Raw genomic sequence first — 14,957 nt, 5'->3', positions numbered from 1 at the left:
AGTCTTTGGAGCTGCTTGGGCAGAAGAGCTCACTGGCTCTCTAGGCCTTGTGAGAGGTCACTTTTATTGGCATGGGATATCTCTTCTGTAGGGATTCTCTCGATCGTCTCTAAGGTAGATGGGCAGAGACTTAGCATACTTTTGCATTCACCATTTTTGCTGGCCTTGAACTCCAATTCAATTTTAACCATCTTGTCTTGGTGAAATTGTGCACAGCAATTCAGTAGGAAACATTTCCATGGAGTATTTCTTCCATTACCTCTTTTCATTGAATATCTTTGGATCCATTTATGAACTTTCCAAAGACATCACCTTTTGGTGTCGTTCCACTGTAATATGGAGAAAAACTCCTGTGCACGGGCAATGAAAAGTTCTTAAAGACCCCATGGTGGAGTAAAAATTTGTGATTCTGACCTCTATACTTTAGGGACAGAATAGAGTTTTAAAGGGTTTAAGCATTAAAAGATGCAGATAGTTCAATTAGAAAATTGTACTGAATAAATCTCATTTTTTTTTTCCAAATGATAATTGACAAAATTAAGGTCCCAAGGGAAGAAACACATCGTGATGTCCATTGGTTAAAAAATGTTCCATTGGCCACCTCTGAAATGTTAATGTTATTATAACCATTTTCTGTCCTCAGGAGGGAGCTGGTGGTAGTGGCCCAGAATTTTCTCTGTGCTGGCTGTGGAACTCCAGTAGAGCCTAGTAAGTGTGGATAATGGATTGCTTGTCTGTTACATGATGATAGAGTAACTACAAAGTTGTGTGACTGACCAGGAACCAGAAGGATCAGAGTCCTAGCTGCCTCCACATTAAGCATTTGACTCCAAATACATGGCTTCCCTGCGGATTTTCAAGGGGACGCTCACTCTTGATTTAGGGATTTGCATCTCTGGATTTCTCCCTCCAGTATCCACCCCACCTGCACAACGTATTTAATGGCTGGTTCCTTTACTTCCATGACATCTTTGCTCAAAAATCTTGTGTTTTTCCCAGGGCTGCACTATGAAAAATGCCCAGCTTTCCATACTGACCACAAGCAATTACACGAACACTTTGTGTTAGCTGTCATTATGTTTTATTTGTAGCATGTTCTTCCTAGAAAATTTTTATTTCACTGATTTGTCTCATTAACTGTCTCCATCACTAGATTATAAACTGGGAGGCTGATATGTTACTGGTTTTGTTCATTGTTTTATCATCTACTCCTAGAAGAGTGCTGGGCTCATAGCTTGTCCTCAAAGGTTATTTGTTGAGAGAATGAATGGCTAGTCTGGGAACTGGGCAGCTTTTTCAGAGAGAGTTGGAGGAGGTAGCCTGCCGGGATCATTTCTGGGCTGAGGCCTAAGAAGCCAGCTTCCCCAGCAAGTTTCCCACTTGGGACTGGGAATTCCTTTCACTTCTGTCATGTGCTCTAGATAAAAATAGAAAGCAGAAGTCTGTCTGGACTTCCTCTACTGTATTGGATGACAGGCATCGTAGTTAGAACCAGTTTTCTTTAACTGACTCATTTACTCAGTTAGTCTGTTGGTTCCCCACTGTGTCCTGGTGCTTCAGTAAATATCAGATTCATGAGTCAGAAACTATAGACATGTGACTGTGAATCCCACTAACTTCTTAAGAACTTCCTGAGTTTGTTTAAACATGGAGCTGCGTGTCTACAGAATTGGCACTGTGGTGAATTTTAAACATGGTCTTGCCTTTGTGGAGTCCACATAAATCATCAACCATGCAAATAAAACCAAGGGTGTTGTATGTAAGGAAAGAGAAAGGTGAAAGTATTATGTGGTTTATAGCAAGCAACTTTTTTCTCACAGTTCTTAATTGTACATAATGGTAAGATTCATTGTTATGTATTTGTACATGCACATGATACAACAATGTAATTTGGCCAATATCACTCCCCAGTGTTTCTCCTTTCTCTCCCTTCCTGCCTCCTCCTAGTATCTTTCCTGTCCTCTACTGATCTCCCTTTGATTTTAAGTAATGTCCCCAGCCCTCACCTTTCTTTTCCTTTTTCCTCTTTAGCCTCCACATATGAAAGAAAACACAATGACTCTTGACTTTCTGAGTTTGGCTTATTTTCCTCAACCTAATGGTCTCAAGTTCCATCCATTTTCCTGCAAAAGACATCATTTCATTCTTCTTTGTGGCTGAGTAAAACTCCATTACAGCAAGGGAACTTAATCTGCTCTTGAGGCAGGGCTACTAGGAGTGAGAGGTTTTGTAAGAAAGGGATTGTCCTGTAAAGGTGGGTGCTCATCATGTGCAGAGTGTGTGTGGCAGCACTGGAGAGTGAGAAAGAGAGAGAGTGCATGCTGGAGCACAGATCGTACAGGACCTTAACAACTATGGGCGTAGTTGTTCATGACGTGTTAACCATTTTGGGCTTTTCCTGCAAACTTCCTTTAGCTCTTGGGATGACTTTTTTAACTTTGTATTCGGAGATAATTTTAGACTTAAAAGAATTATTGCAAAAATAGTACAGTCAGTTCCCAAATCCCTTTCTCCGAGCTTCCCCCAATGTCAACATCTTATGTAATCACAGTAAAATTAGTAAATCTGAGACATTAGCGTTGGTGCAATACCACTAATTATAGACTTTATAGATTTTTTTTTCAGTTTTTTTTACCACTGTCCTTTATTTTTTCCATAAGCCAATTCGGAATTTCACATAGAATTTAGTTATTCTTAGTCGCTTTTAATCTCACACTGTGAACCTGACATTTCACCCTTTACTACTAAGCATATCCTAAAAATGAGGATGACAAACAGCACACCAAAATAAATAAATAAATAAATAAAATTCAATATTGTCTGCTAGTAGTCCATTTTCATTTGCTGCTCTTAAGATATCAATTATAGCTAATTATTTTATGTGGATTCCAGTTGAATTTCATACCATGCATTTAGTTATCTCTTAAGTTGGATGTATTCTATAACTTCTCTATACAATATGATAGCCACTTGCTCATGTGGCTATGATTAAATTAAATGATTAATTAATTAACTTGTGCGATGAATGAAAAATACAAAAACTATCATATGTAACACATGGCTACTGTGTTGGAAAGCACAGATATAAAACATTTCCAGAAAGTTCTATTTGGACAACACTGTTTTAGAATACTTCATTAACTTTTCACAGAAGAACAATTTCTACTTAGAGCAGGATTTCTCTAAGTTAGTGCTGTTGCCTTTGTTGTGGGGGATGTCCTGTGCCTTGTAGGATATTTAGCAGCATCAGTTGCCAGTAGGAATCCCCCAGTAGTGACAACTAAAAATGTCTCCAGCTATTTCCAAATGTTCTTTGAGGGCTGAGAGCCACTAGGTTAGGACACTTTGTTCTGTTTTAATTAAGGGTCTTAGGAAACCAGAAGAGACGAGCATAATTTATTCTGTATAGGTAGCATAACACTTGTATGTATTCAGTGAAGTTTGATGAATGAGTGAACAGATGTTGAGACGTTAGGGGTTTTAGATGTTAGGGGAAGATGAAGTCCATCAGGAAGATTTATTGGCCCCTTGTTTCCTTCTTTCTCCTCCAGTCTTGCCAAGTTTAATCAGGAATGTAGAGTATAGAGGCCAAAAGATACCTTTTATAGTTTATTTCCTGCCATGTTTGTAGCATTTCTCTGATTTTTTTTGGTTGTTGTTGTTGGTGGTGATTTCACTGTTTAAAATGACCCCTGAGCATAGTGCTGAGGTGCTAAATAGTGTCCCTAAGCACAATAAGGTTATGACTGTTCTTATGGAGAAAATATGGTTTATAGTGCTTTTGGATTTGAATTCAATGTCATAAACCAACAAAATATATTAATTAGGGTGCTTTTAAACAGAAATATACATGAAATAAAGTTGTAAATTGATCAGTTGCTGGAAGCGTCATTAGGGGATGCTGGTAGGTTCCTGGCCCTGTCTTCCCCAGGAGCAGTGGTTCAGCGTTGGCTAATTCAGCGTTCATGGCACCTTATGGAGCATAAGGAGTGCAAACGGTGAGAACCCGCTGTGTTAGTGTGCTTTTAAAAATCAGCTCTGAGTGTGACCTGGGCCTGAGGGATAATTTGGGCAGAAACAGAGGCATCAGCTCCTCCCCTTCCCTCCACCAAGTGCAGCAGAGGAGGTGCAGGGCTTGACAGCCATAGCTGGACCTCTGCCAGCCCAGGCCTGGATTAGAATCCTGCTCGTCTTCTTCCTGCTTGCATGCCCCTGCCTTGACTTGACTCCCATTACTTGTGTTTTCATCAATGAAATAAGGAAATAATATCCCCTACCTCACACAGTTTCGAGTCTGATATAGCATATGTCTGACATGTAAGCAGTGTGTGGCACAGAGGAGGTACTGGAGAAAGGTTGCTCCCGTGGCCACTCAGGCCTTGTATAGTTTTCAAGCCATTCTTTGGAAACCTTATTCAGAATCTGCAGTGTGCTGGTCCTATAGTAGCTGCATTCCCAGCCATTATTTCATTAATTCCCACAGTGTACGTCACTGAATATGTCAACTGGTGATATTACACCTCTCCCAGGCATGTTAGTTAGAAAGGCACATGAGTCAAACCAAGGATGATAAATATCCAGCTTTCAAACCTGGCTCATTTTAGATCCTAGTGTTGAGGGAGGGGTACCTGGGAGACTCCAGGTGGATCATTTTCCTTCTAGTGGTAAGTGCAGGGATATTTGTCACCTTTATGTTTATGCCTTTCATTTATTGATATATTTTATTAGGGAGGTTTCCTAAAATAGTGCCGATTCATGTTTGCAAATTAAAAAGTATGAAGAGCACCAATCATTTTCACCCACTTTCCAGAAATATTCACTATTGGCTCTTGGTGGCATCTAGACTATGTATGTATGTATTTTTAAAAACAAGATTGACATCATATTATGTCTACCTGTAACTGGGGTGTGCCTCCCCACAACCTCCCCCTCGCCCTCTGGGTTGTAGCACTTCATGCTGAAGCACTGCACTTTACACTGAGAGTGCTGCACTTTCGGAGCAAGTTGCCTTTTGATGCACACTTTGGTTGCTGCTCCCCCGACCCCATCTTGGAGGTACTTTAGTGAGTACCTTTGTGTGTGTCCATGTGCCTGTTGCCATTTGTCTGATGGAATCACGGAGTTGGGATTACTGCTGCACACGCAACACTGAAGCATGTCCCAGCAGTGTGCTCCTAAAAGGATATTCCCTCAGTAGCCAGGGTGAGTGCCTGCCCCTGGACACCTCACCTGTTCTAAGTCGTCTAGATGTGTGACACTATGGAGGAGAACAGAGTATCTCACTGCTTTAATACGCATTTCCCTGACTCTTATGAAGATTGTTTTTTACGTCTCTTTTGGTTATTGCTTTGCTTTCCATGTAGGACCTGTTCCCATCCTTTGTTCATTTTCGTATTTTTCTCTTTGACATGTCAGGGAACTCTTTTGCATGCTGCTTCCTAGTATTGTGTGTGCACTGCTTTGGTATTTACAAAGCACTCTTCCTGTATGTGATATTGAATCCAGTTCTGAGTTGCATTTTGTGGTTTCAGGAAAGTTGGCCTGAAGAGATTCTGAGCTGTCTTAGGTTTTCCTGTTAGTGACAAGTGGAGTCCGTGCTCCCAGCCAGATTTAAGATCCTAAATGGAATGCTCTTTTTGTTACATTGCAGTTTGCTTTATCCATCTTCCAAACCCAGGAGTATTTAGGGAGGGTTCTAATTTTCCAGCATCTATCCCCTGTAGCAAAGCTTGTAAGTGTCTACAGTGTAAATTCCCAAGTCCTGCCAGTGTTTTTCCAGCTGTCATGAGGTCATGTATGACTTTACCATCTTAAAAACAGCCATTGAAGTCTTTGAACCTTGCATAGGAATTGGTGGTGGTGGGCAGCTCTGGGTTGATTTCCAGCCTTAGTTGTGTGACACTCAGTCTCTGATGTGCTTGGCAGAGTTTGTGAAGCGGCTCCGGTACTGTGAATATCTGGGGAAGTATTTCTGTGACTGCTGCTACTCGTATGCAGAGTCCTGCATCCCTGCACGGATCCTGATGATGTGGGACTTCAGGAAGTACCACGTCAGCAATTTCTCCAAAAAGCTCCTGGATAGCATATGGCACCAACCCATATTCAATCTGCTGAGCATCGGCCAGAACCTCTATGCGAAAGTCAAGGAACTGGACAGGGTAAAGGTGAGCAGGTGCCTCTGCAGGGGAAGTGAGTTCAGCTAAGTGTCCCAGGGCAGGAAATGTACCTCACTCTAGTTTCAGGGCATCCCATGCGGACCTTCTGAAAGGCAGATGGACTGTGATGTAAATGAAGTTTGACCTTTGGGGCCCTCACTTACACAGACTCCTTTCCAAGGCCCCTACTAAATATAAGTATGTATTTTTCTTGAAGAAAGTCCCAAAGTTGTGTAAAGCTTCAGGCTCCACAATACCTGGATCCATCCAGGACCCTCTGTGGATCTGTGGATTCAGTTCTGAACCCCTGCTCTAGAGGCTGTTTGCTTTAAAGGTTTGTTTTCTCCAGGGGTGGCAATCCACGGTGGTGAGAAGTAGCATTTCACTTTGACGTGTACATTGCCAATGTTATTGATTGTTATTTAAATATTTAAATTTCCCTGTTTGGTTTCTCACCTTAGGACATCCAGGAGCAGCTTTTTCATATCAAGAAGCTATTGAAGACCTGCAGGTTTGCTGCCAGGTATGATTCTTGACTGAGACAGTCCATGTTCCCTCCTCCAGCGGCTGATCCTCTGAGTGCCTCTGGGAACTTGCTCCCCAGTTCACAGGGCTTCTTAACATGGTGATTACCTCATGGCTGTCCTTGGGAATGCAGACCACCTCTCAGAATTGCTAAATCACTGGTGGAGTAAGAAGAATGGGCCCAGGATAAGGATGAAACAACTCTAGCTAATGGCTTTTTAGTTGTTATTAATAAATTGTAGTGAATATGTATGGCCGCAAATTTACCATCTTTTTAAAAAAATATTCTTTTTAGTGGTAGACGGACACAATATATTTATTTATCTTTATGTGGTGCTGAGGATTGAACCCAGGGCCTCACACATTCTAGGTGAGACTCTACACTGAGCCACAACCCCAGCCCTCAAATTTACCATCTCAGTCATGTTAGAGGCAGTTCAGTGGTGCTCAGTCCATTTACATTGCTGTTCTCTCATCACCACTGTCCATCTGCAGGACTCTTTTCCTCTTGCAAACTGGAAATTACGTCTATGTTCAACATACCTGCCTGTTTCCTTCCCTGTCCCCTAGAAAATACCTTTCTACTTTACACTTCTATGAATAGTGACTACTCTCAGTGCCTCATACAAGTGGAATCTGATAGTGTTTGTCTTTTTGTGGCTTATTTCACATAATAAAGTGTCCTCAAGAATTCATCCATGTTGATTCATGTGTCAGAATTTCCTTCTGTGCTAGCATGTATGAGGCACTGGGTTCCATCCTCAGCACCACATGAGAAATAAATAAATAAAATAAAGGTTTTAAAAAAAAGAATTTCCTTCTTTTATAAGGCTGGACGGTATTCCTGTGGGCCTATATCCATCCACTGAAGGACACTTGGGTTGCTTCGCTGCTTTATGAATAATGCTGCTATGAGCAAGGGGCCTGTTCAGTTCCCCAGAAGGAGAGGCAGGAGGCCTGTCAAACCTGGGCGAGATCACAGACCTCTGACTCTACTTTAGAAGCTTATCTTAAGGATAAACTTGTGATATGAACAGAGATTTAGCTAAAGTGTAGTTTTTAAAATAAGAAATCATGTTTAAAATCTAGCAGGTGTTTACTAACAGGATGGATGGTACTTAAATTGATACTACATGCATAGGATGGACTGCCAGTCAGTAAAAATTTAGATGTGAATTCATTGAGAGATTTTTTTTAATTTTTATTTTTAGCTATACATGATAGTATAGTGTATTTTGACATATTATACATACATGGAACATTACTTCCCATTCTTGTGGTTGTACATGATGTGGAGTTACACTGACCATATGTTCGTATGTGAACATAGGAAAGTTTTATCTGATTCATTCTACTGTCTTTCCTATTTCCATTGCCCCACCCCTCCCTTTATTCTTCTTTGTCTAATCCAGTGAACTTCTATTCTTCCCTCCCCCCAGTTATCGTATCAGTGAGAACATTCAGCCTTTGATTTTTTTGAGATTGGCTTATTTCACTTAGCATGAGAGTCTCCAGTTCCATCCATTTTCCTGCAAATGCCATAATTTTATTCTTTTTATGGCTGATTAATATTCTATTATGTGTGTGAGTGGTGTGTGTGTGTGTGTGTGTATTACTTTTTTTTACCCATTCATCTGTTGAAGAACACCTAGGTTGGTTCCATAGCTTAGCTATTGTGAATTGAGCAGCTATAAACATTGATGTGGCCATGTCACACTGTCCTTTGTGTATATGTTGAGGAGTGGGATAATTAAGTTAAAGGGCGGTTCCATTCCAAGATTGGTGAGGGATCTCCACACTGCTTTCCAGAATGGTTGCACCAATTTGCAGTTCCAGCAGCAATGTAACAGTGTACCTTTCCCCCACATCCTCACCAACATTTATTGTTGCTTGTATTCTTGATAATTGTCATTCTGACTGGAGTGAGGTGGAATCTCAGTATAGTTTTAATTTGCATTTCTCTCATTGCTAGACAAGTTGAACATTTTTTCATACATTTGTGGACTGATCATATTTCTTCTTTGAAGTGCCTGTTCAGTTTCTTTGCCCATTTATTGCTGAGAGCCATAGCCAAGTAGGAATGACATGGCATTTTTAATTGAAAGGTGACCCTGCTCAGGGATTAGGGTGGCTCCAGGTTTAGGGTGGATCCTGCTGGATTAGGGTGGCTCCAGGTTTAGTGTAGATCCTGCTGGATTAGGGTGGTTCCAGGTTTAGTGTGGATCCTGCTGGATTAGGGTGGTTCCAGGTTTAGGGTGGATCCTGCTGGGAATAGGGCGGATCCTGCTGCCTCAGGCGCCCGCTCCTTGAGTTCCTGTTGAGTTCTGAGAGTATTTTGGGACGCAGAGCCCGGTGGAGGGTGAATTTTCCCAGAACGTGTGTGTAGAGTGCGGGTGAGAGTCGGGAATAAAGAGTTGCTGTTTGAATCTACAAGGGGTGTGGTGGCTTGGTTATTTTGTGCCCAGCCAGACTGCGGCAATTTATTGATTGAATTATTTGTTTGTTCGGTTTTTTGTTGTTGTTGTTGTTTTTATTTTGGTGTTATGTTTTTTTTTGAGTTCTCTGTATACTCTGGAATTTAATGCTCTATCTAAGGTGCAGATGGCAAAGATTTTCTCCCATTCTGTAGGCACTCTGTTTACATTTTTTGATTGTTTCCTTTGCTGTGAAGAAGCTTTTTAGTTTTATACATCCAATTTATTGATTTTTTATTTTGCTTCTTGAACTTTAGAAGTCTTATTGAGGAATTCAGTTCCAAAGCCAACATGATAGAGAGTTGGGCCTACTTATTCTTTGAGTAGGCACAGGGTCTCTGGTCCACTTTGATTTGGGTGAGTGATAGGGGTCTAATTTCAGTTTGTTGCATATGGATTTCTAGTTTTCCCAGCACCATTTGTTGAAGAGGCTATCTTTTCTCTAAGGTATGTTTATGGTGCCTTTGTCTAGTATGAGATAACTGTATTTATATGGGTTTCTCTTCTGTACCATTTTGGTGCAGTACTATGCTGTTTTTGTTATGCTAGCTCTATAGTATAATTTAACTTCAAAGTATTGTGATGCCTTCTGCTTTGCTTTTCTCACTGAGGATTACTTTGGCTACTCTGGGCCTCTTATTTTTCCAAGTGAATTTCATGACTGCCTTTTCTATTTACATGAAAAATGTCATTGGAATTTTAATAGGAACTGCATTGAATCTGTGTTGGGCTCTTGGTAGTATGTCCATTTTGACAATAGTAATTCTGCCTATGGGAGATCTTTTAAGGTCTTCAATTTCTCTCTGTAGTTTTCATTGTAGAGGTCTTTCACCTCTGTTGTTGGATTCCCAATTATTTTTTTTGAGGCTATTGTGAATGGGATAGTTTTCCTAGTTTTTCCTTTAGTTGATTCATTACTGATGTATAGGAACATAATTGATTTTTAAGTGGAAGAAGAGTCAGTGACTTAAGGGGGTTAAGATGTTCATTATAATAAATGAGGTCATAGGCTTTTAGAATATTTTGTTTAGATTTATATCTTTCATCATGGTGATACGTTGCTTTTGGGTTTAATTTCCTAGGAAGGACCATGTATCTGTGTCAGTAGTCATTGGCCCCTGAGCCCCGTCTGGTATCATGGGCCTGACAGGTTAGTGCTTCTCAGGGTCTCCATTTTCCTCATCCATGACATGTGGTAAAACCCACACATCCTCCCTTCTACAAAATCTTGTGAAATAACCATTCTCTGCTTGAAATTTAAAAAGTTAGCAAATATACGTTAAGTGCAGGGGGAAAGTCAGACAGCTCATGGTCAGACTTCATGTTACATATGTCAGACTTCATGTTACCATGAGGGTACAGAAGAGGCGGTATGGAGCACACTTAGGGATGAGGTGGGGTTGGGAGTAGACAAGGCTTCCTGGGGGAAAAGCCTGAGCCTGAAGGGTAAGTTGGAATCAAGAAGAGGAATCTGGAACCTCCACCAGAGGGTGCAGCATGAGTAAGTGTCCCATGCTGGATGGAGAATTAAGCCAGTATGACTTCGTGGAGTGCCAGGTCTAGCACAGGCTACCAGTAACTGTTTTAGGATATTCAGAAGGAGACCAGGGTAAGGTTTAGATGCCTCTGGTTACTCAGGTATCCATGACTGCTGGCACTCGGATGCCTTAGTCTTCAGCCCAGTGCTGGACTTACAGATTTAGAGTCACATACCTGTTTGTGAGCAGTAATTCTCTTGCTAGCTGTCACAACAGTCACTGGCACTGATACCCTTGAAATTAAGTTGGAATGAACAGGGTGTCATTTTGATTTCATGATAATCAAATGGTACTAGGTACATATTTTTTTTATTAAATAAATGTTTATTACTAATTTTTTAAAGTAAGATGTGGGCAGAGAAAGAGGGAAAGTTTTCAGTAGGTTCTATATAAACTTTCTCTAATCACCTTTTTTTCCTGCAGACAGCAATGGAGATTATGGGCAGTGTCTATACTCAATTTCCTGAAAGTAAAGAGGTTCTCATTGACTCTTGCTCCCAGAGCACTTTCAATGGTTTTTTAAGTGACTATTCCTATTTTTTTTTAAATTCATTTTCTTTTTTTTTAAATTAATTATTTTATTTTAATTAGGTATATGATAGCAGAATTCACTTTTATTCATTGAACACAATTGCAGAACAACTTTTCATTTCTCTGGTTGTACACGATGTAGCATTGCACCATATGTGCAGTCTAGATGCTCTTCAATAGATGAATGGATAAAGAAACTGGTATATATTCACAATGGAATATTACTCAGCACTGAAAGAGAATAAAATTATCGCATTTGCAGGATGGAGTTGGAGAATATAATGCTAAGCAAATTAAGCCAATCCCCAAAAAACAAAGGCTGAGTATTCTCTCTGATAAATGGATGCTGATCCATAATGAGGGTGAGGGGGACATGAGAAAAACAGGAACTTTCATTGGGTAAAGGGGAGGAAAAGGAAGGAAGTGGGTATGGGGGCAGGAAAGATGAGGGAATTGGTACACATTTTTAAGAGTTGAAAATCAAATGTTCCACTGGGTGCAGTGACTCACGCCTGTAATCCTATAGGCAGAGTCAGGAGGATCACAAGTATATTTTTAATATTATAAAAAATATAAAAGGTTGGGGATGTAGCTCAGTGGTGGAGCAACCCTGGGTTCAATCCCACTACCAAACAAAACAAAAACAAAAAAGAAAAGTGTTCTGTTTTCTCTGTGCAAGGAGGGTTGGGGCAGCCTGCCCGAGTTACATTTCTCTGCACATTCTTGGAATCACGTTTTGTGGAATTTCAGTTTCTTCCTGGCATCTAAGCACACTTGCAATAAGTAGAGTGGTACACAAGATTCACTGGTGTTCTCGTAGGTATTTTTTTTATTGATTTAAAAATATTAATGTTGAGTGCCACAAGAGAAAGCATCTGCCCTGTCCTTCCCACCCCTGTGTACTGTGTGGGTGTCTTTCTGAATCCCTCTGCTTTCTCTCTGGCAGTGCATTAAAGGAGTTTGAGCAGGTTCCCAGACACTTGACTGAAGTCCTCCACGTGTTCTCCCTGGAGGACCTCCTCAGGACCAAGAGAGGGCTGCTGGCACCCTTACTCAAGGACATTCTGAAAGCAGCCCTTGCACATGTGGCCAGCTGTGAGGTGAGGGTTTGCTGGGAGCAGGTGGGTCCCTGACCTGTCCCCAAGCCAGGGCCTGTGCAGCGTGCTTTTTACATGAGACCAGTAACTCCCACAAACCCTGAGTGTAGTGCCAGCGACACCATTTACAGATGAGGAGACTGATGTTCAGAGCTTCGAATTAATGGACCCAAATCATCCTGCTGATTACTGTGAGAGCTGGGCTGCAAGCCAGGGCCCTGGGACTTAGTCTGGGTGCTGGAGATGCTTGATTTCAGTCCTCTTGAAACAGCCACATGGACTCCAATGTAACAGAACAGGAAGCCCTGTGTCTGCATGAACTGGAAGATTGCAGTGTAGCATGGAAATGAAATTCCATCATTTAAGAACACAAGTTGAGAGTCCGGTGTGGTGGCACGCATCTATAGTCCCAGCTGAGGCAGGAAGATCCCTTGCACCCAGGAGTTCGAGGCCATCCTGGGCAGCTAGCAAGAGCCTGTCTCAAAAAGAGAGACAAATAAACAGAAAGCTTAAAATCATGATCTTTCTGTGCTTCAAACTGTCTTGGTGAGAAATGGATATATGTGCCTTTTTTTGTTATTGTTCTTATCCAGTTTTTTAGAAGCTAAAATCATAGATATTCAAAAATTGATGATTATCAAGTTCTGTAAAATTGGTAACTCAGTTTCTGTATCAAGAGAAGCATTTCCAGTTTCTGACTTTCTGATGCTTTCTTTTACAGCTCTGTCAGGGAAAGGGCTTCATTTGTGAATTTTGCCGGAGTACAACTGTCATCTTCCCATTTCAGACGGCAACTTGTAGAAGATGTTCAGGTATTTTAATAACTAGCAGAAACGTAGTAATCGCTTAGCTTAGTTCCAAAGTTAAGTTTAATGACTTAATCACAGAGTTAACTTCAGCTGCATAATAGCTTAATAACTTGGGCACAGGTTTTTCTTAAAAGTGCAGTGTGGTTGTGTGGTGGGTTGGAGATGACCCAGTTTGGGGTCCATGGGGAGGAATATTTGGTGGAGCAGGGATAAAGGATGAGGTCTGCTGGGGTTTTGGATAGAGGAGATGTTCCTGCTTTTGCCTGGGCTTGCCCTGTTTTGTAATTGGATCATGAATTGTTATCTCCTGCTCCTTTTGTGCTACTTTGGTGGAGTTGAGGAGCTGTTATAGAGGCCAGTGGCCCCCCAGGCCTAAAACCTTTACTCTGGGGTTCTTTACAGAAAAGGTTGCTGGTGTTTATTCTAGGATATCAGTGCCCAAGGGAATCCTGTACTCTGGATTCATGTTTTATCAAGAGAGCTTTTAGTAACATGTCCCTTTTTATGGGTTTTATCAAGAGAGATTTTAGTAACATGTCCCTTTTTATGGGTCCATTCTCCACTTAGGCCATCCCAGGGTTGTCTCCCCTTACCCTTTAAGCAGTGTTGCAGGCCTGCAGGACAGGTTTCCCATCAAGAGAGGCAGAAATTTCCATACAGAATATCTCTGTGGGGGACATGAAGCCAACAGGATCAGAAGGGGGGAAAAGTTCACCTGTTCTGTGGTTGCACTCAAGTCTCAAGCCCATCCAGTGGGGGAACTCTGGAGCCTGGGTGGCCTTTCATCATTGTCCCGACTTGGGGACAGAGAGCTTGCTGGGTCAGACACTCCACAGTGACCAGTCACTGGATGCAGGCTGTTGCCAAGAAGGGGGCATGATGTTGAATGAAGCAGCTCTCTCCATTTAGGGCCATTTCCAGAGAAGCAGTGCCACCTCCCAAGGGTCCTCAGCCACCAATTCTCTCAAAGGCTGGGGAACCCCTGCCACATGTTTGGGCAGATCTGGGGACACTGTGTGGTATCTTCTATGTTCTTTAGACTCTGCGAGCATCATGTTCATGACTTGTCAGGTAATTTATAACACCTGTGAGTTTTAACCTGGCTGATTACTTTTTGCAAGACTCTGGGTTCTGATTTGGATCCCTGCCTCCCTGGGATGGGAATGAGCATCATTCATATATGAGAAAACAAGATGGTGTGTTGTCTGACAGCTGATCTCCTTGCTTGCAGCATGCAGGGCTTGCTTTCACAAACAGTGCTTCCAGTCATCCCGGTGCCCTCGGTGTGCAAGGATCACTACTTGGCGGAGACTTTTGGAAAGTTTGCCCTCTGCAGCAACGTGATGCCCCTTGAGTATTGTCAACCGTCGTTCAACATGCCTTATGATAAAATGCATTTGTGTGTATTATTGTCACTTTGTTTTTGGTATCAGGAATTGTATATTTATGAAAAAATATGGCCCAGATTTCTCTTTATTATATACATATATGTACATATTTAAAATTTTTAAAATGCATAATTTTTGTTATTAAGTATATTGTTACTAATACGTGTTTACACATGGTAACATACTGGTGTACACATGTGTGACATTTTTGCTGCTACTAGGGTTATTTAAGAGTTTTTAAAGGGCATTTCTTAAATTGTATTGTAATAGTTGTATTTAGTTAATCTTGGAGCCTTTTATAAATTGTAACTGACAAAATGAATTAGTTCCTCTTCCTTTAAAGCTTGTTTGGTGAAACTGGTTCTTTCAGTGAACAGAAATAAAACCTGAAATCTGTCTGCTCCAGATTTTTTTCTTCAATAAACATACTTCTACCTAAA

At 41.2% G+C, this 14,957-nt stretch overlaps 1 protein-coding gene across 5 annotated transcripts in view; it reads left to right on the top strand.

Annotated features, from left to right (window-relative positions):
* The window catches only part of Rubcnl (rubicon like autophagy enhancer), a 38,251-nt gene extending 23,294 nt beyond the window's left edge, over window positions 1–14,957 (top strand). For 4 of the 5 annotated variants that reach the window (XM_027928837.3, XM_027928838.2, XM_027928839.2 and 1 more), the window contains exons 9-14: window positions 644–708; window positions 5,926–6,164; window positions 6,617–6,678; window positions 12,170–12,323; window positions 13,042–13,132; window positions 14,361–14,957. In XM_027928837.3, the coding sequence (XP_027784638.1) occupies window positions 644–708; window positions 5,926–6,164; window positions 6,617–6,678; window positions 12,170–12,323; window positions 13,042–13,132; window positions 14,361–14,473 (724 nt within the window). In that variant the 3' untranslated portion in view covers window positions 14,474–14,957. The remainder of the gene's footprint in view (window positions 1–643; window positions 709–5,925; window positions 6,165–6,616; window positions 6,679–12,169; window positions 12,324–13,041; window positions 13,133–14,360) is intronic. The other variant, XM_071611497.1, reaches the window with a different exon arrangement.

Source organism: Marmota flaviventris, chromosome 4 (assembly GCF_047511675.1).
Source record: "Marmota flaviventris isolate mMarFla1 chromosome 4, mMarFla1.hap1, whole genome shotgun sequence".
In the NCBI taxonomy this organism is placed as follows: Eukaryota; Metazoa; Chordata; class Mammalia; order Rodentia; family Sciuridae; genus Marmota; species Marmota flaviventris.
The sequence above is the reverse complement of the archived record's forward strand: the minus strand, read 5'-3'. Positions and strand labels throughout refer to the sequence as shown.